This window comes from Tamandua tetradactyla, chromosome 17 (genome assembly GCF_023851605.1).
Source record: "Tamandua tetradactyla isolate mTamTet1 chromosome 17, mTamTet1.pri, whole genome shotgun sequence".
Classification (NCBI taxonomy): Eukaryota; Metazoa; Chordata; class Mammalia; order Pilosa; family Myrmecophagidae; genus Tamandua; species Tamandua tetradactyla.
Window position 1 is genome coordinate 81,988,784 of NC_135343.1, and position 22,747 is coordinate 82,011,530.

General features: G+C 42.0%; 1 protein-coding gene across 4 annotated transcripts in view; it reads left to right on the forward strand.

Annotated features, from left to right (window-relative positions):
• Positions 1-22,747, forward strand: part of CRIM1 (cysteine rich transmembrane BMP regulator 1) — a 214,236-nt gene that overhangs the window by 42,973 nt on the left and 148,516 nt on the right. For all 4 annotated transcript variants that reach the window (XM_077135053.1, XM_077135057.1, XM_077135054.1 and 1 more), the window contains exon 2: positions 469-642. In XM_077135053.1, coding sequence (XP_076991168.1) covers positions 469-642 — 174 coding nt within the window. The remainder of the gene's footprint in view (positions 1-468; positions 643-22,747) is intronic.

The window sequence follows — 22,747 nt, forward strand, 5'->3', positions numbered from 1 at the left end:
GATGTTAACACATCCCTTCCTATGTCATGTGGAAGAGCTGTTTACATCTGAAGCTGGTTTCAACCAGATGGTATAAAAATAAGTTTGAAAAATAATAATTTTGTAGGTCAACAAGGATGACTTCTATAATTTTATTCGGTGTGGGAAAATCTAGGAATCTCTTGTTTAAAATCAAAATTTTTAACGAATCTCAATTATTGATGTAATAGCACACAAGAAAAGAAGTGTTTTTTGATCCCAAACATTAGCGCATTTACAATATTTAAGGTCTCTGTGGATGGATGCGTCACTCATCTCAGGTATTAGTAGGAGGTCAGGTTTCATTCATTGTAAAATTTTGGCCAAACCGCCTCTCACAAGCTGAGGTGTCTGAGTTGGATGTCTGTCTTGACAGTGGCTGCATTCTTGCTCTAAGGCCTTCGAATGTAGCTACCAGCAAACATGACCTGGCTGTCAATTGTTTTACAGATGAGAGCTGGAATGATGACCAGTTGCTTGGTTTTGAACCATGCAATGAAAACCTTGTCTCTGGCTGCAATATAATCAATGGGAAATGTGAATGTGACACCATTCGAACCTGCAACAATCCGTTTGAGTTTCCAAGGAAAGATATGTGCCTTTCAGCTCTAAAGAGGATTGAAGGTAAGCACTAATTTCAGTTAACCGTAGATTTGTATATGTAACTCTGTGCATTGATAGTATTTGAGCTTGAAAAGGACAGGGACAGGCTGATAGAGATTCGTAGCTTTTATAATCCCAAATATGATGGAAAACATTTACCAGGTGGTAATGCAGTATTGTGTGTGAGTATGTGTTTCCTGGGAGCTGAGGAGGGGTAATGCTGAAGTAGTGTGAGCAGGGTGGACATGCCAGTTTGCCCAGGTCACCTCTGCAAAATGGATGATTTCAGGAGTGGTGTTCTTGGGGTCAGCATGTGTTGTCACCAAGTCCATTCCGCTTGATTAACCATAGGGTGGTGCTCCAAGAGGAGAGCTGTTAATTAGCAGTGGTGCTCATCTGGCAAGAGCGAGTCTTTAGAAGAGATGGGGGAAGTGTAGTGAAGACTTAGGTTAGTTCTGCCAGGGAGCAGAAGTGGCAGATGTTCATGGATCATTGGACACTTCACCTCTGGAGAGGTCAGAAATTGCATTAAAGCAATAGGATAAGCATACTTATATGGCCCATAACTTTGTACATTTGTGCATAAAGCAGAAGGAAGCTTGAGGGTTTGAAAATAATGATTGATAACTGGAATAATCACAAGTAGAGTACCCAGAGCTTGATGCACTAGTGGTTTATAATCAGAATTAACAGGGGTCTCAGCTTACCCCACCAGCGTTGAACTCTCTCTGAGCTCCCGGTTCCTGCTGGGAAAAAGAGGGCTGAATGAGACAGTCTTGAATATACCTTTTTTCCTCTAAAATAATACCATTCTGAGATGGAGAGGTTGTAATATGATTTGAAAATACCCAGAATTTCTGAGGTCAGAATCAAGCTCATGAAAGCAGTAGAACAGGATTGAAATTTCTGAATTGTTTTACATTGCCAAGCTATATTACATGGTCATCAAAATTAGGAAATGTACGAAAGCTTCTAAAATAGCTTTTCTCTTTGTGTTTACCAATGCTGATGAGTCATTTAAAAAGTATATAATAGGAAACAGTAAAAATAAGATTTTGGAACCAGAAAGCATCTTGGACATCATTTAGTGCAGTAGTTGAAACTGGAGGGTGGAGGGCCACACAGTTGAGCAGCGACAGCCTGTGACTCGCCCGGCCAGGTATTCTCTCGACCACATGATGCTTTTCACAATGCGGTCACCTAACGCATCTCGATTGTCTCCTGGCCCTGAACTCACCCATCTCTAGAAAAAGATATTTCGTCAACTTCAGTGTATGAACTTTTAGAGACACAGAGTAAGTGGTCACAGGTCTGTTTCAATACTTAATTTAACATAGTTAACCATATATATTTGACATCACATTATATAAAATTATATAGCAAATTGGAAATAGCACTTTTTGCTCTTCTTACACTTCATGAAACATTCATTCAAACCCTGCACATTGCATGTCATTCTGTGGCTCAAGTCATTTAACACCGTTCCCAGCACGCCCTCCTCACTGCCGTCTAAATGGTTTCAGCTGCAGCATATGTGGAGTCTACATGTGATGCTATCACAGGATGTTTCGTGCCCAACCACAATAGCTCCTCACATAAAATGGGAAGAGTTGCATTTTTAATTTGTTAGGTATGTATTTGTGACCTTCACAACATGGAAATGAACTGCATTGATTTTTAAGTGACTCTTAAAAGGCTGTTAAAAGATCCAGTATTTCCAGTTTTTGAGAATATTCCTGCAGGCGTAATTACTGTATCTGATTAATTTCTTAACCTCTTTTTGTTTTGTTTTTAACCAGTTCTAGCAGATGGCCTCTATGTAATCCAAAAGTTAGGACTGTTGAGATCATTTAAGGCTAATATCATCTACAAATAGTACTTTGTTGTTCAAACTAAAGCATCCTGCAATATGAGAGATCTTTAATTAGCAGTATAAGTGGATTTCCTCTTTTCTGAGGAATAATTTGGGAGGGGCAAAGACCCTACTTATATTCAGATATATATAATTTTGTAGGCTTGGAATGTTATAGGAATTCTGGGCCAAGAAAATGTGAGCTGGTATTGTATGACAAAGTTTCATGGAGGAGGTAAAGTCTGAACAATTTAGACTTTGAATAATGTGGACTGAGGCAAGGTGAGTGGAGCCCAGGAATGAGAAGCACATGGATGAACAAAAGAATAAAATGTAGAAGGGAGAATTTGTGAACTTGTGTATAAGGCACTTGAGACGCTAGTGTAAAATAGCAGGGTTTTGTAACTGGAGGGGCAGGGTGGGATAAGGTTATGAAATGGCTTATGCTTCATGCGCGAAGCTTAAGGCTGGTAGTATCAAAATCATCGTAGGTTTAGAAGCAGAGCATGATGATAAACATTAGGAAGACTACGGTTGTGGGAGAATGCAGGAAGGATTAGCAAGAGGGGGTCCTGCAATCAAGGGGCTCATTGTGCAGCTGCTTTAGTTATTTTAGATGTGGCATGACCAGCGGTTGGACTAGGGCAGTCTTAGAGGAAACAGCAAGGAAAAGATGGATGTGTACTATTTTGAAGGAAGAACCTACCATGTCCACTTACAAATAAGGAATGGATGAAAATGCACAAAAATGATCCTAGAATTTTTAAACTAACAGTGCAAGTACAGAAATGGGAAAACTCTTTTGGGGTGTTTGCAGTGAAATGGGACTGAAAGATGGGGTCATTTGGGAGGGGTTGTATAGGGTCAAGAATAGGTTTTGAAAAATATGGGAGATATTACAGCATGTTTGAATGATGGTAATGATTTAGTAAAGAGGGAGACTAAAAGGAATGTTTGAGGAACTAAGCCTTTGAAGAATGAGAGGGGTAGAATTGTTTCTCTTTCTCAGAAAAGTATAAAATGACTTCAGCAGCTGGAGTAGGGGTGTGGAATTGGGGGGGGTGATTGGAAAATGTGAAATAGACATCTCAGAGATGAGTAAATTAACCAGGAAAATGTAATAGGGTCCCAGCCAGTGCTGACAGTTCACTTGAGGTTAGTGGCTATAAGTTTGAAGAGAGACCAGTGGACACCGCTGTGTGTTTCTCTCCTGGTCTGTTGCAGGTATAGTGCCGGTGGAGAGGGGGATCTTCCCTGGAAAGTGATGAACAGAGAAAAGGGGATCATGGATTATGTCAGAGTGTGTTTATTGTGATGGAACGCACAGGCTGTGCTGGGGAGGAGACAGGGACAGTGAGTAAGTGGTAGGGTCACTGGGGAGAAGGTGCTTGCAGCCTTGAAGAATGGCTGGAGGTAGCTGAGAAAGTAAGGAGGAATTCTGAGAATGGATACTTGATGTCAAGATACCAGAGATGGAGCTATTTCTGGCTATGATGAGAGCTAGGAGGGGTGAAAGACAAGATAATTAGAGTTGAGGAGGTCAGAGGACTCAGTCAGGGTTGGGTTGTCTCTGTGGATGACGAAACTGCCAAGAATGATGGCAGGAAAAGTACTTGGAAAGAGACACTGAGGCAGAAGTTCTATAGATGAATGCAGTGATTACACATAGCTGGTGATAGGCTCTGATTGCAGGAGCTTCAAGCAAACATGGGTTTTGTTTTCTTAAAAGGGGAAAGAGGAATGACCTAAAAGTGGCATTGAGAACAAAGAAGGACACATATCCCACCCCTAAGTTTTGTGGAATGAGGGAGATAAAACTATCCCCACTTGAGAGGCCTTCAAGGGACAAAGGGTTGTTCAGGAGAGCCCAGGTTTCAGTAAAGCAAGAAGGTGAAGGAAGCGAAGCGTTCCGAGAGGAGAATGAAAGCAGAAGGGATTTTGCTGGTGACAGCCATGTGTTCCAGAAGACAGTGAGAGCGTTTAGGGGGAGGGTTATAGAATACTTGGGTGATTTTGCAGAGCCCAGTAGGCGTAAGAGTCCCGAAATGATTGATAGCGTAATAAATTTAGCCTTGGTTCTGGTGGTCCCATCGGGAGATGTGAATTGTCCTCATTAAAGTCTTTGGGCATACTGTGTTCTCTTGTGCAGTTTATCGCATTAGGTGAGCTGTGTCGGCAGTAGGATGGGGGGATGGTATTTTTGCTAGAGCGTCATGAGAAAACATGAGTCCCTTTGCATTATGCTTTTGGGAGTGAGGCTGAGGATGAATTCTAAATACAACCACACCAACATTAAAGAAACGAATTGGGGAAATCACTGCAGGGCCCTCGAAACCGTATTTGTAGAGTTTTAGAGAAATACTGGCAATATATGGGCATTGTAAAGTTCCTGTATATTGCTCACATTTGCTTAAAATGAATTGGTTCTTGAATTTACTCACATTTTTCTGTCCTAGAATAGATGAACACATCTTCATTAAATCAGTTTGTAAAAAATTTGGAGAAAATAGAATACTGGATAACCATTAATAAAGGCTTTATACAGAATAATACAGAAAAGGTTTTATATCAGAGTAATTTGTATTTTTCCAAGAAGAGGAAATCACCTTCATCTTTTACAAGGCTTCTAATTCTATGCCAAAACCTGTTCGTCAGTGATTGGTATATACTGTGCTAAACTCTATGAAGTTAGAAGAATGCATGAGACAGAAGAGGGGACCAAACTAGCAAAAACAGTTTCAGCCTCTGGACCTGCCATGGGGGTCTTTTGGAGAGACCACTCTGGGTTTAGAAAAGGTAGAGTAGAGAACAAAGATTTCCACATTACAGTGAATAAATTGGGCATTCAGGTTTGTCTTTGATTCAAGTTTGGAGTAAGTGACGTATGTAGTTTTTTAATTATTATAATTCAGAGTAATCATCATAAAGTCAGAAAGTAAGATGAACTGCAGAGCCCTGTCAAGTTCAATAAAACAGGAATGTGAAATACACTGGAAAACACTTATTCATTCATTCATCCAGCAACGATGTATTTAGTGCTAAATAAATATCAGGGACTATTTTAGTTGCTGAAGGTACAGCTCTTAACATGCTTACATTTTTAAGGGAGAGAGATAACAAACACATAAATGAGTAAGAAAAATATCGTATAGTATGATCAGGGTTTTGAAAAATAATAATCGGGTTAATATGAATAGAGAAATTCTGGGGGAACTGCTTTAGATAGAGATGCCAGGGAAGTGTTCTGTGAGGGGATTGCATGTGAATGAAATGCAGGAAAAAGCCTTATAGTGATCTGGAAGGAAGCGAGTTCCATGCGGCAGGGATACAGTGCTCTAAACTGAATTAGCAGGACTTGTGGACCCATTACAGGTGGGGAGCTATGGAGCGCGGCTTCAGGGAGCGTTCTTAGATGCAGGCGTTCAGCGGGTTGGGTTGCCCCTTGTTGGAGGGAAGAGCAGGGTTCCCACATGCATGGCTTCACGACACATTTACCAGGGACTACAGAGATAAACGCCTGAGGAAAAGTCAGCCCTTTCCACAAAGAAGTGTCACCTACTTGGGAGCTTGTGAAGAAAAATAAGAGCTAAAGCAAAATAACCTGATCCAGACTCATCTTTCCCCGAGCAGAGATGAGCCAAGGGAGTACCTCAGTGGGCTCCATAGAACATGCTCTTAAATACGCTTTTTGTTAGGGGCAGATTGACTTTGGAGGTTGAGAATGGGGAGGATTTCCAGATTTCCGCTTGGGAAAAAGTGACCATTGGGATGTAAGGATATGTGGGGGTGCCATTCACTGGACCATGGGACCCAGGAACAGCAGTTCTGTGGGAGGTGGAGCGTTCTGTGAGGTGGTGGGCAGTCTGTTGTTAGGTTCGGGGTACGGACGGAAGGTCAGGGGAAAGGTGAGACTCAGGAGGGAGATCGGGCCTGGAGGTAGGGGTCTGTGAGTCTCCCTTTCGGGGGTTTGGTGCCTTTGATGGCTTTTGAGTGCGTAAGTGATGTGAGCAGTATGGTCATTTTAGGAAGAGAAATGTGACAGCAATGTGCATGATGGGGGGAAGTGTGACTGGCGATGTTTAAACACACCAAAAGTGAAATAAAAGGACCTGAGCAGTGCTGGTGATGCAGGAGATGGTGAGTGCTCTGTTAGCATAGTAGAGGAAAGCCTAGGGACAGTTCCTTTTAGCTGAGAGCCAGCCGAAGACACGATTTTTGGTACCCCAACTGGAATACATAACATGGAATACATGATTTTCGATTATTTATTAGTTAATTGATTGATATGTTCTCAGTTGGCATGAAAAAAAGCCTTTATAAGTAGCTGAGGGTGGGCCACAGTGGCTCAGTGGCAGAGTTCTTGTCTGCCATGCCAGAGACCCGGGTTCAATTCCTGGTGCCTGCCCGTATGGAAAAAAAAAAAAAAAAGAAAAGAAAAAAGTGTTTGAGTGTTTCAGAGCTGACCAGACTCCATACCTGAGATTAGAGATAGTTCAGAGGAGGAGCACCAAGGCGATTAATAACTGGATAGGAAGATAAAGAAGTAGGATTCTAGTCATAGACTCTTTTAGTCCGGAAGAATCCTCTCCTCAGTTTTCTATACAAGTACTTCCTGCTTCTTTTGTTTTAAAGGTGCTTTATTTTTTCATTCATCCAGGAAGCGTGTATTGAGCACTTGCTGTATGCCAGTGCGCCCCAGGGCCTGCGCGTCTTAAAATGGCCTTTAAAGTGCAAGTTATTGTCGCATGGATTGTGCATAAATGAACTGCATTTCAGATGTGCTGAAGGAGCATGCTTTTGATTTTTTAATTTTTTTGTTTCTTTATTTTTTGCATGGGCAGGTACCGGGAAACACCCGGGTCTCTGGCATGGCAGGCAAGAACTCTGCCACTGCGCCACCGCTGTGCCATCCTCCATGCATTTGATGTTTTAAAGATATTTTACGAATTTCTTAAATGATATTTTTGAGCATTCATTTATTCTGAAAACTTATACTGCATGAAATACATACCCTTAGGCAGAAATTGAAGATTAAAAGTAGAATGGGAAAACATTTGTTTCTATGGTGTTTCATACTTGTGTTTTTTCCCTTTGCTTTAAACAAAAGGAAGTTTGATTTTATGTTGTATGGCTCTTCTGAAACTAACTAATTTTGACATGGAAATAAGTGGATTTTATTTTATAGGATTATGTATTTCATTTTTTGACAACCTAAATAGCAGTTGCTTTCAGTGTTAACTATTAATTATTCTGAGCTCTAAATTTACTACCTTAAGAAATTTTGATATTTTAAATATTTTGTGAGTTTCTTTTTCCATTTTTAGGCTTTTATATTTCATTTTTTTCCTGTTTTTTTCACACAGGTGGATTTAAGTGCTAAATTTTATTTATGGTAATTATCTTTTTCTTGGTCTACAGTATGACCTGTTCTCTGTGTGGTCTTAAAACCTTCTAGCACTTGATGCCATCTGTAATGTTTGTCAGTAGACAAAAATTTAATTGGTGTTTAGAAAGAAATATTATTCTGTGTATTTCTATTCATAGAACTTTTTGTGTGGGAAATGCTCACAGAAAATACCATGAGGAAATGTGAGCAAAAGGAGTTGGGCCTATTAACAATGCTAACAGCATTCAGTCCACCCTTGAGGTGGTACCTCATATGCCCTTGCTTGCCCTTGAAATTGTGCTGGATGGAGACTCTTCAACTGTAGCAAGAAATCTGCTCCATCCCACAGCATATTGTAGGAAGACACATGCCCCCAGCTCCACTCCCCCCGCGATCCCACGTGGGGTTCTGGGTTCCTGGCCATGCCTGAGAGTGACCCACAGAGGGAGGCTCGAGGTCTCTCAAACTTGAGAGTGCGCCATGGTTGCACAGAGATTTTGATTTCATAGGACAGGACCAGGTGGGGGAATCTGCATTTCCAGCATGTCCCTGGAAGAAGCTGCTGCTGCTGGGTTTTGACCACATTCTGAGTAGCAAGGTCATAGAAGTTTTATGTGATTCTGTTTCCCTGCTCAGAGAAATGGATTTGTTATGCTGTTGTGATCGCATATCTGTCTGTAAGTACTACTTTTGATTTCTACTATTTCTTCCACAGTTTTTAAACACAAAGCATATATGATAAATTGCTTTACTTCAAACATTTATTTGTACAGATGGTTTCATTTTGCAATTTTAAACCTTTTTTCCCTATTAAAATACCAAAAGAAATTAAAATAGTTAAGACATTTCATATTGCATGTATAGCACCCCTTGGTAAGTGCCAAAATTTGGATACTGAGGGATGCTTGTTTTTAATAGAGCTGATTCTCTTGCAAGTTTACCCATTTCATCTTTTCTCAGCTTTAGAAATACACCTGATAACCTGTGTTGTTGTTGTTGTCTAACAATCGTACTGACCTTTAGCTTGGTCTTAAGTGTCGTTATCCCAAAATCTTTCCGAATATTGTGTTAATAGTGGAAATGGCTCAGAATGCTCGTTGAATCACAGATTCAGATATATCCCAAATACAAATGCTGTATACTGTAAGATATGATTAGTAGAATTAAGTTTGACTGTCCTTACAGTTTATTGCTACTGTAATTACTCTGTTGAAGGAAGGAAGGACATTGGGCAGATATTTTGCTGTGAAGTTTAGGGAAGAAACATCTTTGGGATTTTTTTTTTTAAAGGTTTTTAGCCTTTTCAAACTACTGTCATATAATCCCTGATAATAGACTATATGTACTTAACTACCAAAAACCAAAAAAAAGATAACCTCCCAAACTCTGGTTCTCTTTATTCTGAAGCCAACCGATGAGTGTTGAAGGTACCATACCTTCTCTGCTCAGGACTTTTATGTGTACGTATTCATAATTTTAAAGCTCCTCATATACTTTATTAAAGTTACTCATCATAGATTCTATTTCACTTAGGCTACTTCCATTTAAAAGCAGTATTGTGCATGCCAAGATTGGAAACACTAAACTTTTCCTTAACCGTGTGAAAAAAAAAAACAAAACATATTTTGCCCACTTCCAGGTGGGTAAGGGATTTTATTAACCATCAAAGTCCCAGCTGATTTTTCCTTAAGCTGCTCAAGTGCCTTTGAAGATAACTTATTTAATGAAGGCAGTGGGGAGGTTATGCAACCTTGAATCTGTATTGCTGCTCCCTCTCTTTTTAAAGACAATTGCAAAGTGATACTACAGTTTATCTGTACTTTGGGTTTTTTTTTTTTTTTACATGGGCAGGCATCAGGAATCGAACCCGGGTCTCCGGCATGGCATGCGAGAACTCTGCCACTGAGCTGCCATTGCACCGCCCACGGCTTTACTTTTTGGAACACTTATAAGCATGTGTGTGTCTGTGTGTGGCTTTACAGTCTACATATATGTGTTTCGTTTAAAATCCCATCTAGTTATGGGTAAAGAAAATGTGAAAGCTAATTATTTTCATAAGTAGTGGGTTTTTAGTTTGGTTATTGATTTGTTTTGGCAGGGTACATGGTCTGGGACCCAAACCCGGGCCTCCCGCGTGGAGGTGGGCATTCTACCCCTGGACCACCCATGCACCCTGATACAGTTTTCAAAGAGTCTTATATCGTAGGTACAAACTCTTAGGAGAAATATTCTTAGCATTAAAAAAAAAAATCATTGTTATTTTGATGTGTTGGTAACTGGTACAGGAAAAAAAAAGGACTACCAAAAGACGGAAGCCAGTTTCAAATATCTGGGAAATAAAAACAGGAAATTCAAAGAACTTGGCATAAGTCCAGTTGGAGAAGAGCGGTTGGTTGAATAATTATACCTGTACTTTACTTTTGGGACTCATACAGTGACCTTCTGGCTATTGTGACTTGTTGTGCCTATCCAAAAAACAGAAGTGATTAAGTATCTTGTATCCTAGTGCTGAAAGGAGTGTGTGTGTGTGTGTGTGTGTGTGTGTGTGTGTAGCATTTTATTTGACCGCACTGGGATTACAAAAAAGGAGCGGCACAAAAAACAAAATTTTGGTCTGATGCTTAGAATAGTATTTTCCATACCATCATTTAGAAGTAGCATAATAATTTTTTCTGTAATGCTTATTGATTCCCCCTCTTTCTCTGTTTTACGTCTTAATCGTGATCTTCTGAGCCATCTCTTCTGTCCTTAGATGCTCTTAGTCCAGCACCTGTCCTTTCCCAATACCTCCTCTCCAGGTAAGGGAGAGTCCAGAAGCCGTAGGTGAGCAGCTTTTGCTAGAGGTATGTGCTTCGTGTCAAGATCAAATATGTGCTTTTTAAAAAAGACATTTGTTTATTAAAAGGAGAAAAAAACAGACAAACCAAAATCTGACACTTTCAACCAAAAAAGGATATTCTTTGGGAACCGTGTTTAAAATTTTCTATTTCTACTTATAGGGGACACTGAAAAAAGCTGGTCTGATGACTAACTCAGCAAGTGGATGGTTCCAGCTGCTTGGCCATCCCTCGCGTGTTTGTGGTTTCTGACCAGTCTGTAGGTGACCTCTCAGTTTCTCCCAGGGTCGGCATGTGCCCTGCCACAGGGAGCTGCTGGGTTGCTGCTTTGTCTGGCTGTGTCTTGTTGAGCCCGTCCCCTGCACAGGTGTTCCCTGGAAGGAGTGCAGGGTCTGGGTCTGGGGCCGCTTCAGGACTGTGGGGAAGGAGCTGTGCGTGGAGGGCGCTCCCCAGGCGGTGCTCCCTTCCTGTAGAAGGGGGTGCTCCCTTCCTGTAGGAGGGCTTGGAGCTGTGCGTGGAGGGCACGCCCCATGGCAGTGCTCCCTTCCTGTAGGGCTTGGAGCTGTGTGTGGAGGGCACTCCCCTGGCGGTGCTCCCTTCCTGTAGGAGGACTTAGAGCTATGCGTGGAGGGTACTCCCCATGGCGGTGCTCCCTTCCTGTAGGGCTTGGAGCTGTGTGTGGAGGGCACTCCCTATGGCAGTGCTCCCTTCCTGTAGGAGGGCTTGGAGCTGTGTGTGGAGGGTACTCCCCAGGCAGTGCTCCCTTCCTGTAGGGCTTGGAGCTGTGTGTGGAGGGCACTCCCCTGGCGGTGCTCCCTTCCTGTAGGAGGACTTAGAGCTATGCGTGGAGGGTACTCCCCATGGCGGTGCTCCCTTCCTGTAGGGCTTGGAGCTGTGTGTGGAGGGCACTCCCTATGGCGGTGCTCCCTTCCTGTAGGAGGGCTTGGAGCTGTGCGTGGAGGGCACGCCCCGTGGCAGTGCTCCCTTCCTGTAGGGCTTGGAGCTGTGTGTGGAGGGCACTCCCCAGGCGGTGCTCCCTTCCTGTAGGGCTTGGAGCTGTGCGTGGAGGGCACTCCCCATGGCGGTGCTCCCTTCCTGTAGGAGGGCTCGGAGCTGTGCGTGGAGGGCACTCCCCAGGCGGTGCTCCCTTCCTGTAGGGCTTGAAGCTGTGCGTGGAGGGCACTCCCCAGGCGGTGCTCCCTTCCTGTAGGGCTTGGAGCTGTGCGTGGAGGGCACTCCCCAGGCGGTGCTCCTTTCCTGTAGCAGGGCTTGGAGCTGTGCGTGGAGGGCACTCCCCATGGCGGTGCTCCCTTCCTGTAGGAGGGCTTGGAGCTGTGCGTGGAGGGCACTCCCCAGGCGGTGCTCCTGTAGGGCTTGGAGCTGTGCGTGGAGGGCACTCCCCAGGCGGTGCTCCTTTCCTGTAGCAGGGCTTGGAGCTGTGCGTGGAGGGCACTCCCCAGGCAGTGCTCCCTTCCTGTAGGGCTTGGGGCAGCCATATCTGCTGCCCCACCCCACCCCACCGCTGCCTGCCCCATCACCTGGAGGGTTCTAGGTGGGCAATCAGCAGTTGCCATTTGTGAGCTGTGGGGACACCAGTGTCTCAGGTCGTTAAAACCCTATAAATTAATATGGTTAGTATTCCAAAACCACAATCTGGGATTTCAGACACCTCAACAGATGAGGCAGTGGATGTTTGTTCTGCTTAAGGGAGAAAAAAAAATTCTGCTGAAAGGAGAGTTCAAGAAACACTTTGGGGACAGGTAGAAAACTAACAGGATTTTGCATTCAGTCAAAAAAAAAAGTGACAATTTTAGATGTTCTTACAATTGTATCAGTAAGATTCTCAGGTAAATATTGTGTCTTTTCCTCCCCCCTCCCCGCTAATAGTTTATATTTGCCAGTACCCTTGATTAAGAGATCCTCTGAGGAGAAAAATCTCCTTTGAATGGTGAGGCTTTTCTTTGGGGAAAAAAACAAAAATATCAATGGTAGGCAGGGCTCCATGCATATAATCACACATAAAATATACCTGTAGGCAGAGCTATTGCTACCCCTGTTTCCTGTTGAAGGTTTTTAGACTAATCTTAGGTCAAAATTGTGAAAATTCCGAATTTGCCGTTTTTTTTTTTCATGGCCTCCCTAATTTATTCTTTTGGTTTTCTCCACCATCTCAAAATCCCAGCATCAGCTTTCTTTACCGCCGGCACCTACAATTAGGGAAAATTCTCAGTTATCTGCCCGTATGGATGGACTGCAGCTGAGAATGTTATCTCAGCCAGCATTTCCGTTTTAATCTTTTTTTATGATGCATAGACATCTTATGTTTATTCTAGGAATGGTTCCTATATCTTTTTGTAAAAGATGAAAATTCTTTTATTTAAGAAAGAATTTGAAAGCATTTTATTTTTTTTTAAGAAATGTTCTAATAATGAAATTTGACTCATTCTCTGGTTCATATTGACCTTCATTAAACATGCTTTTCTTGAGCATTTGAATAATTTATTTTGAAACCTGTGAGACTATTCTTTTAACGGTGCAAAGTCTATTAGATAAAAATAAATTGCTTGTTAATACTTTTAAAGCTTGGAACATACTCTTTTATAGAATGCCTTCCTGCTTTTAATCTGGGTTCTCTGTTGCTATATGTTTTTCACATCAGGAGGATGTGACAGCTAAAAGTAAAGTAGGAAGAAGGAAGGAATTAGCATGAGATGAATTAATATTTGTGTGAGTTTTTAAGGGGCTGAAATGTTCCTTTAAATCAAGGATGTGGGTTTTTTTTGTTTGTTTGTTTCTGGCTGACAACTTCCTAGTTTTCCTGCACCTCATTATTCTTTTCTCTGTCACTGTTTTTTTTTTAATTTCCCGAAAAGCAAGTATAGTGCTTTTTCCTTATCAGTAGCCTTTCTTTTCCTGTTCCAATAACAAAATAAAATAGGAATTTAATACTGTTGAAAAATTGATTTTTCTTATACTTAATTTATCCTTGTATTTATAGATAAAAATCGAAGTTTTGTGGAAATAGAGGAATGCTGCATGCCAGTAAAATGGGGAGTGCTGTAGTGTGTACATGCTTGTTTGTTTTTTTTCTTTTCACCTGGTTTGGGAAAGGATGCTAAAGTCTTTTCTTTTTCCTTGAAAATTTGTTCCAGTGTTCTAATGGTAAAAGTAAAAGTTCTGAAGATTAGCAATAAAGGTGAGACCACCGATTGCCCCCTAACTGCAGGACATTTTACAGGCGTCTAGAAGACATTCTGATCATGTTTATATATTTATGTTATATAAAAGATTATTGGCTATTTCTACTGCTTTGGCCAAAAAAACTCACAAGCACGCAAAGCCAGTCAGATCTGCCTCACATAGCTTTAAGTATGCGAACTGTGTTTTTGCAGCAGTGGACATGAAAGGACACTTGCTTGGTGTCGCAGGGCAGCTGGAGTTCATGGCAGAGGTGCGTGTGTCCTTGAATCCGCACTGACCCCGGGAACTGTGACCTGCCCCATGGTTGTCTGGCTGTGACCTCGGAGGACCTTGGTTGCCCACTTTTCCAAGGCATGAGCAGAACTTATAAATTAGTTGTGTCTGATTGAGCTGTGGGCAACCAGCGAGGTTTTTGAACTGCCTGGATGCTCTGTCCCTAACATTTAAGGTGATGGTTATTTCTACAGCAGTGAAAGGAACGTAGAATATTATTCCATTTGCGTGTTCTTGGGGTCCTTCGGAATTCTTATTTGCTACTCGGTGGAACCTCCCGAGTACTTGTGATTGAGAGCCTGCTTGTTTTTGTTCCATCCCAATTTTTCAAATAAAATTGTGCTGTGATAGCCCCCCTCGGTGTGGCACAGTACGTTCTCTGTGTTCTGTCACACGTTGTATCTGTCTGAGTTACAGCTTTGAGGGTTCTGTGGATACTACGGGAGTTAAGCAAACTGCTTTAGTTAGCAGAGTATCCTGTATGGAATCCCAGTGTATTATGAAGTTCTTTCTGTTTGTACACACAGGGAGTGAGAGGGGTTAGCATGCATTTTTATACCATGTATGTATGCATAGGAAATGTTTACTGCATAAAAAATTAGGAGTGCATATCTTTTATATACATACTTTCTGTGCCCAAAGTACACTGTACATATAATCCATGAGCATATATGAGCATATATAGCGAGGCATGTGTATGCACACAGACATGTGGTGTCATAATGATTGTGTCTAGAAATAAGTACAGCCATGTGATCGTGTTTATCTTCCCAGTATGTGAATGTCCACACTTAACCTGTATGCCCTTAAGTATGACAATGCTGATAATAGTAATAATATTACCTTCTCTCATTAAGAGTTTTCTGAAAATTTCGTTCCTCCTTGACATGGAAATTAGTCATAGAATCTAACCACTGGCCACACATTCCAGCTGTTCTTTTTAAAAATTGGTATAATACTATGTATTTGGTGAATAGCTGATGGAGCATCAGCTGTGACTCTTTAAATAAATGTTATTCAGATACCTTCCCCTTTCATTTCCCTTATCACTCTAGGGGCCACACCCGATCTGGCTGCTAAGCCCTGCTGCCTGTCTGCTTCCCGCACACTGGTGGAGTTGGCTTTCTTGAGTCACAAAGGAAATAGGAGAGATAAAGTTGAAAGCTGCCTTCCTTTTGCCGACATTTCTAGAGCAACAAGTCAGAAAGTTTGTCTCGTCTGGGTCCTGTCCACTAGTAACCATGGAGACTCCTAATACAATTAATTAAAACAGTCTAGTAAATAACCCAGAACTCTGGTCAACAAAAGGGGAGCAGTTGTTAACTTGCAGACTTGCTTGTTTCAGTTTCCTGTGTTTGGGAGGAAATATGTACCAGGATGAAGGTCTCCAAGTTTCTGAATTTAAGCCATTCTGGCCCAGCCTGGGTGGAGTGCTGTTTTGGAGGGGCCCTCATATTTGGCCACCCAGAGCTCTGCAGTGGGAGTTCTTTGCTGTGTTTTACTGCTCTCTTTATTGATGTGAGATCATTGCCACATCTTCTGTTTGGTACTACTCTTCAATTCAGAGGGATTTTAAAATTAAATCACATACTAATTCTGATGCTTCATGTGTTTGTGCTTTCTATTTCTCAATCATATTAACCTTTCCGCTGAAGTTTTGCTCCCTCTTAACGACATTCCTTTGTTTCAAATATGTTTCGAAAACACTGACTGATGTGAGTCAGGTCACCAAATGAGAAGGCCCATGTGATAAATGTTTTCTTAACAGGAAGGCACGTGATTGACTTTGCCGTATTTCCTGCGGGTAGAGTTACTGTTTTCTATGACCAGAAAACACATTGCCAGTCTTTATAAATCTTATGTCAAGTACCTCCTAAGAAGAGAAATAAAATGAATGTCTCACATTATTTACTATTATCTGTAACATAAAAATAACTGTGTCCCCAGAATAAAATTATAACACATAAACTCATTGAGGGATTAGAAAATAATAAATGGGAGCCAGTTTAAGATTGGCTTTATTCACTTAACTGACATTTTGGAAGAGCTCAGGTTGACGGGGAAATGAACCAATTTGTTTCGATATAAAGCACTAGAAATTTAAATCAATTGTGTTTGAAAGTGATAGCAAGATTTTCTTTGAATGCTACTGCATAAATTCTGCTTATTAAATGTCAGTCAAATGTGTATCACTGGCATGCATAAACTGTGTGAGCCACAAAAATATCCATTTAGAGCTTTAAAATATTTAAGCTCTTTAATGTTTCTTTGACCTTCAGTTTAAAGAACATAGTCACATAGCAGAGGGAATGCCTCAAATTCTAGCATCTGAGTTTGTTTCTTTATACTTTTTTGGCACACTTACAACAGGAGGGCTTTTCTTTCCTTTAATTTTTTTCACAGAACAGTCAACACAGACTTTTCACACAACCGGGAAAGGACAGTCGTGAGGCCAAAAGCAGTATGTTTCTGCTCTCTACTCCATGGCAGGTCCTGAGTGAATGGCATATTGTTACAGAGGAAGGCTAGAATCAAAATGCAAACACACAAAAGCCCACACAAGTACAGATTTCATATAAGATCAGATACCTGCACATATATTTATATATGCTCCATAGTGATGCAGCCCATGTTATGTTATTTTGAGCTCATTGAGTCTTTATTTGCCGCTGTATTCAAGTTATTTCATCTGTGTGTCGTTTTCAGATCATCGTCTGGATTTTCATCTGCTTGGTGACGTATCAGAGTTAAGTTGCCTAGAAGAGAACCTCCCTTAGTTAAAGTACTTGTAAAAAAGTGTGTGTATTTTGACTTCGGTGCTTCGTTTAAACTTTCAGTACTCCAGCCTTATTTGTAATTCATCACTAGATGAATTACATTACTAGAAATCATTACTAAAAGTAATTTTCAAAAGCCCATCTAAGTCACAAAAGACTGTTTTGTGTAAAATGTTTATTTTACAGGGTATATAGCCTATGGAGTTATGTCGAAAGGGGTAATCATGCCCTTAGCAGGTGTCTCCATAGTTTTCTCTAACTGATTCAAGAAATATTTGTTGAGTACCCACTGTACAGTCTAGTATGCTGACTAGATAAAAGGTGAACAAGAAAGACAAGGTTTTCCAGTCCCCTGGAGCATCCAGTCTTGTAAACAAAATAAATAAAAGGCATAAATAAAATTATATATGTGCTGTAGAATAACGGTGCTGAGGCGGAGACGGGATGACTTGAGAAAGTCTCTCTGAGGGATTATGTAAGCTGGGCTGAAGGGTGAGAAGCAGTTAGCTGTGCAATAGGCCTGAGAAACAGCATTATATGCAGCGTGGTCACACGTCCAGGAGCCCCAGTGTGGGAAGGAGTGTGTATGTGTGTGTGGGTGGGAGGGGTGGATGAATAAAAGACCTGTATGATTAGACTGGAAATAAAGTAAGGAGTTGTGGATTTTTTTCTGAGTGTACGGGGAACCCATTAAGAGGTTTTGAGCCTCAGACTGCGATGATAGGTGCACCTTTTAGAAAAATCAGCTTTGGCTGTTCTGTGGAAGGTGGATGATAGTAGGAGGCTAGAGTGGAATTGGGGAGAATGCTTCGGAAGCTGAAGGTGAGCCAGGAAAATGATGATGTGGCCTGACCAGGGTGTTGGCAGAGAAATTGGAGAGAAAGGGGGTGACATGACATTTGGAGGTACAGTTAAGAGGGTACAGTTGAATGGATTTGGGGGTTGGATTGAGGGTAGACTACAAAATGACACCCAGGCTTCTGGCTCGAGTGGATGGCATCATCTTCTGAGATGGGTAAAACCTGAGTGAAATGCATCAAAGTAAGCCAAGGTAAAGGTGATTTGGGGCGCTTTTGTTCATGTTTGGAAATTGAATTGTTAAAGAGTTTCACCCTGTGTAACATTTGAAGAAAGTTCTGAAGAATCCAACTTGATGTCTCTTGATTCCATTTCCTCAGCCTTGCCTCCTGCAAACTATGTTTTCCCATCCTCTGCCTCTCCCTCACACACTGTTTTTTCCCAGTGACCTTCGGCAGATGCTCGTCTTTCTTCCTCAGGAGTGCAACCAAACCCGTAGCTCATGTTACTTGGCTTCCCTTTGAAATTGTTTACAGATTCTTCCTTGCACGTTTTGACAGCGTGCATCCATCGTCTCCCGCACGATTATTCTCACACTAGGAGCCCGCCCGAACCAGGGCCTCCTGAGAAAAGTCCAGGTTTTCATGTATCATCTTTTGTGCGCATTCCAGAGGAGTCCCCACGCTGTTGAAGCCACTCTTCCTCATCCCCATCCAAGGAACCGTGTCTGAATTTGGTAGGACGTCATCGTACTTTCTATGCCAGTTACTTACACCACATTTTATACTCCCGTGTGCCTACTAGCTTCCTCTACTAGGTCTTGAACCCTGTGAGGGCAAGGGCAGTGCCCGGCACTTAGGGGGTGAATGATAAATGTCTGATAATTGAAATCATGATGGGTTTAATACCAGATTATAGAAGATTTAGTTCGTAATGTGTTTTTTAAAAAAAGAATTTATTTTGTAGCTGTTGTGAATCCCTTGCAGGCTTGTAAGCATGGGGGTAGCATATGGAGTAAAGGATAGGGTGTTCTGGTCCCTCAATTGAAAAAAATTAATAAAAAAGGTTATCATCAAGCATCTTTAAGTATAAAAAGTATTCAGGATTTGGATAGTGGGTCATGATCAAGAATATTAATTATCATTGACCTGATAAGGAGAACAGTACACAATTATCAGAGATTTCAAGTTAACAGAAAACAGAACACTAACTCATTTCTGTAATATGATGTTTGTCCTCTGACAGGAAGAGACGTAATAAGTTTAGTAGTTTTTGACCTGTCATTTAATTTTAGTTATGCCTCATTCCATTTAAGCATGCCCTTTTGGCCCTGGTCACATTTCTTTTCAGTATTATTGCTGCCAAGTTTTCAAATACAAAGAGAAAATCATATTTGCTGTATGCAGTTGGAAGAAACCCTGGCACAGGTCCTCCAGAAACCAGAGAGAGAAATTATTAGCCATGTCCAGATCAGTAGCTGACTGGCTCAGACCGTTCCTCCCAGGAGCTTTCCTGATTAATGGGAGAGTCTGTTCTGTCTTCTGAAAGCCTGTTTCCTGAGCCCAGTCTGTCCTGGCTTCAGAGCGTGGCCAGCTGCACAGCTAAAGCCATTGCCAGGGTTCTGTTTCTGATTCCCCGCCTCAGTGTGTTGGATGTGGCAGACGGGAAAACGAGGAGATGGGAGGAGCATCCAAATCACTGTAGACATTTCATGGTAAAAACGACACAACACCCCCCTGCCCCAATCCAGAATCCCTTCACTCACATTGCACGCTGTGCCCTCTTCAAAGTGTCGTTCTCCACGCCACAGGCGTCCGCTCCTCCTTTACTCTGGAGTTGGATTCAGATCGCTTCGCTCCTGTGTCTGTAGTAATTAGTTTGCGCAGTAACTTTTCATAACATCCTTTTCTTCACCTGCCTTCCACTCTTTCCCACCATACCTCTCCTAATTTCTGTTTGCCTTCCATCCCTCGCTACCAAGACATTTCCCCGGTACACTGAAATAATCTTACTAATAATCTATTTACCCATCTAAAATATGTACCAACTCTAATGGCAAGTAATCTAATCAGCTTTCTCTCTTTTTCTTCCTTATTCTAGCATCAATATGTTTTATTTCAGGGGTCTGTTATCTGGGTAGTTGGAGTTTGGGACACTGTAGGGGCTTTAAGGCTAAAGAACTGTCTGCATCTGTGATATTTTGTAAGCAACAATATGAAAATCTAGAAAAAGTTGGTGACAAACTCTAACCTAATAAGATTCGATGCAGAAAACATTTGAGTATGTAATAATAAATAAATAAGGTGTGGATGGCCCTGGCTCAAGATGCTTCTACTTTTCTTGAGGCATAGAAACAATCCACGGGACTAGAAAGTAGAATGAGTAAGTATTTTAGTAATTTAGAGACACAGGCAGAAAGCCACAAGAGTGCTGAGAAAGGATTGATATTCTGACTGGGAGAATCAGGGAAGATTTTCTTTCCCAGAGAAGATGATTTTTTTATTTGAAGCTTGCAGGCTGAACAGGATGGCATCAGCAGATGATGAAGAAGGACAAGGGGCCGTGTCCACATCAGGGCTTGGGGGACAGTGTGTGCAGCAGAGTGGGTTTTCCAGGGTGGCATAGAGGCGGCGGGCATGTCACGTGTGAGCAAGTACTGACTGTGCTGTCCCAAGATGATTGTGACAGCAGGGGCAGGTGCAGGTTAGAACTGTCCCTTGAAGGTAAGGTGAAATCTAAAGGAAGAGGGGCTTTTACTTTTTAAATTTTTGAAATTTGAACACATGTTTATGGATGGGGAAAAGAGCCAGAATGGAGGAAGAAATTCATGCATAAAGCAAGAGTGCAAAGCCGCAGATGGTATGACAGATTTTCCTTCAAGTTCTAATTTCTCGAGTTTTCACACTTTGACTCTTGTTCTGCCGTGTCCAGGCTCCCTTATTGTGCAGGGCAAAGGCGGGAAGGCCTCTTTAACCAAGGACTCAGCCCAAGAGATGGGGGAGAAACTGCTTGCACTCGATAGGAAATCACATCTCTTCAAATCAGGTGAATCGCAGCAGAGTTGGCAGGGTACAGAGAAGTCTTCATTGGAAAGTCTTGTTTCCTCTGGGTCTCAGTCGTGAGGTGGGTTTGTGACTTGGGCCAGTCCTCTTGGCCCATTCTTTTCCTTCCCTGCTGATGTGACAGCGATCTTGGATCTGCATCACAGGCCATCCTCAACCGCTGTTCAAAGTGAGATTCAAATCCAGACTTTATCCCTTCCGTCTCCACTCCTTCTCCTTCCCTCCCTCCCTGCTGTCCGCTCTCCTACTGTCATCGTTAGCCTGGTTGATCCTGACACTATCCCCGTAATAAGTGTAAGTGCATGTTGCTAATTAAATACTGGCATATTCAAAGAAATTTCCTATCGATTCAGTGAAGAAGCTGAGTGGTTTATAGACTTCATGAAGAATATCCTAAAAGTCTTAAACTGGAGTTCTGATCGTAAATAAGGCTGTTTGATATCAGGATGATGTGGTACTTTTGTTGAGAGAGTACTTATTGACGCTCTGCCATACTAAAATATGCATAATAATTTAGTATGTTGCGTTAATAGCTTTTTCCTTCTTTTCTTTACTTCCTCTTAAGACAGGTGAGATTGATGCCAGAATGAGCACTTGGTCTGGTAAAAACAACAGCTCCTTGAAGTACTTGTGTTAAGATTATACCCTTCTAATTTCCAGCTATTTGGTTTATTAAAAAGGGTACGTTTTGTTTTCACTTGAGCAGATTCTTCCCAGAGTTGATCTTTTTGTTGCTGGTGGCTTATTAATGCTAGCTTGTCAGTGCACTGGGGCACTCACGTTCCATGTGAAAGTCCTGGGCAAAGGGAGGCTTGGAAACGGTCTGACACAGGGGCTCTGCTGCCCACCGGAAGCACCCGGGATGTCGTGTTCAGTGGTGAGGTTAAGATGATAGGGGCCTCGCAATTAATTTTAGTATCTACCAAACTGGTAGCATTAAACGCAGTGATTGGATTGTTTTCTTTGTTCTGACCCCTGTAACTTTAAAATCCTATTCAGTCTTCTCCTCGTTTCAAACATTTGTCACTTACTTCTGAATCTTATTCCTTCTTGACATCATTGTTTCCTTTCTTTTTCTTTGTTTGGGCCCTTAACTAACGCGTATTAATTATCTCTCCAACTTCCTGCCTTCTTCTCACGCCTGTTAGGTCTTCCCTGGTTAAAATGTTCTCTTGCCTGCCAACAACTATAGTACTTTGATTCATTTGTTTAAAAACAAGTCTCTTATTTCTGAAAATGGGAATATGTTTTAAGTAGGATTTATAGCATACTTACCAGGTACCAGCCATTGCCAGGCATTTTACGTGGATTACTTAGAACCTCATGAAAGGTGGGTTAAAAGGGTGAAGTAATTGCTCAAGTTTACACAGCCAGGTAGAAATAGAGTCAAGTTTGGAATCTAGGAGGTATCACTCTTGAATGCCATGTTCTTAAAGCAGTTCTGTCACTTCATGGTATCAGTCATTCGGTCCATCAGGATGTCATGATCACCACTGATGTCCAGGTGCCATGCTAGACATCGACACCCCCTCACCGTAGCAAAACCCCTTTTTCTTTTCAGACTGGCCCTGAGTGCCACTTGAGAAGTGTGTGCAGGTACTTTCCCAGCACCTGCTATTTATGTCACTACCCAAGTCTTTTCAAGTACCAGGAAAGTCTTTAACTCTGTGACTCTGAGGTTTGAGGGGTCAGAGTTTGCCAACTAGGGAAAAAGAGAAAGCCTTTGGTGAAGGCAGAGGAAGCAGCATTTCGGTGGTTATGAGTTAGAAAAGGCCATGTGATGGTTGAGAAAGCGGTGACTCTCACTGTAGCCGGGCCATGGCGTCCTGCAGTGAGATGGTAAGGGGTCAGGTGGCAGTGGTGAGCCATGGGGTTGGGCACATTCAGATGGCCAAGGACTGTAAGTGCCATCCTGGGGCATGTGGACTTTATCTGGAGTC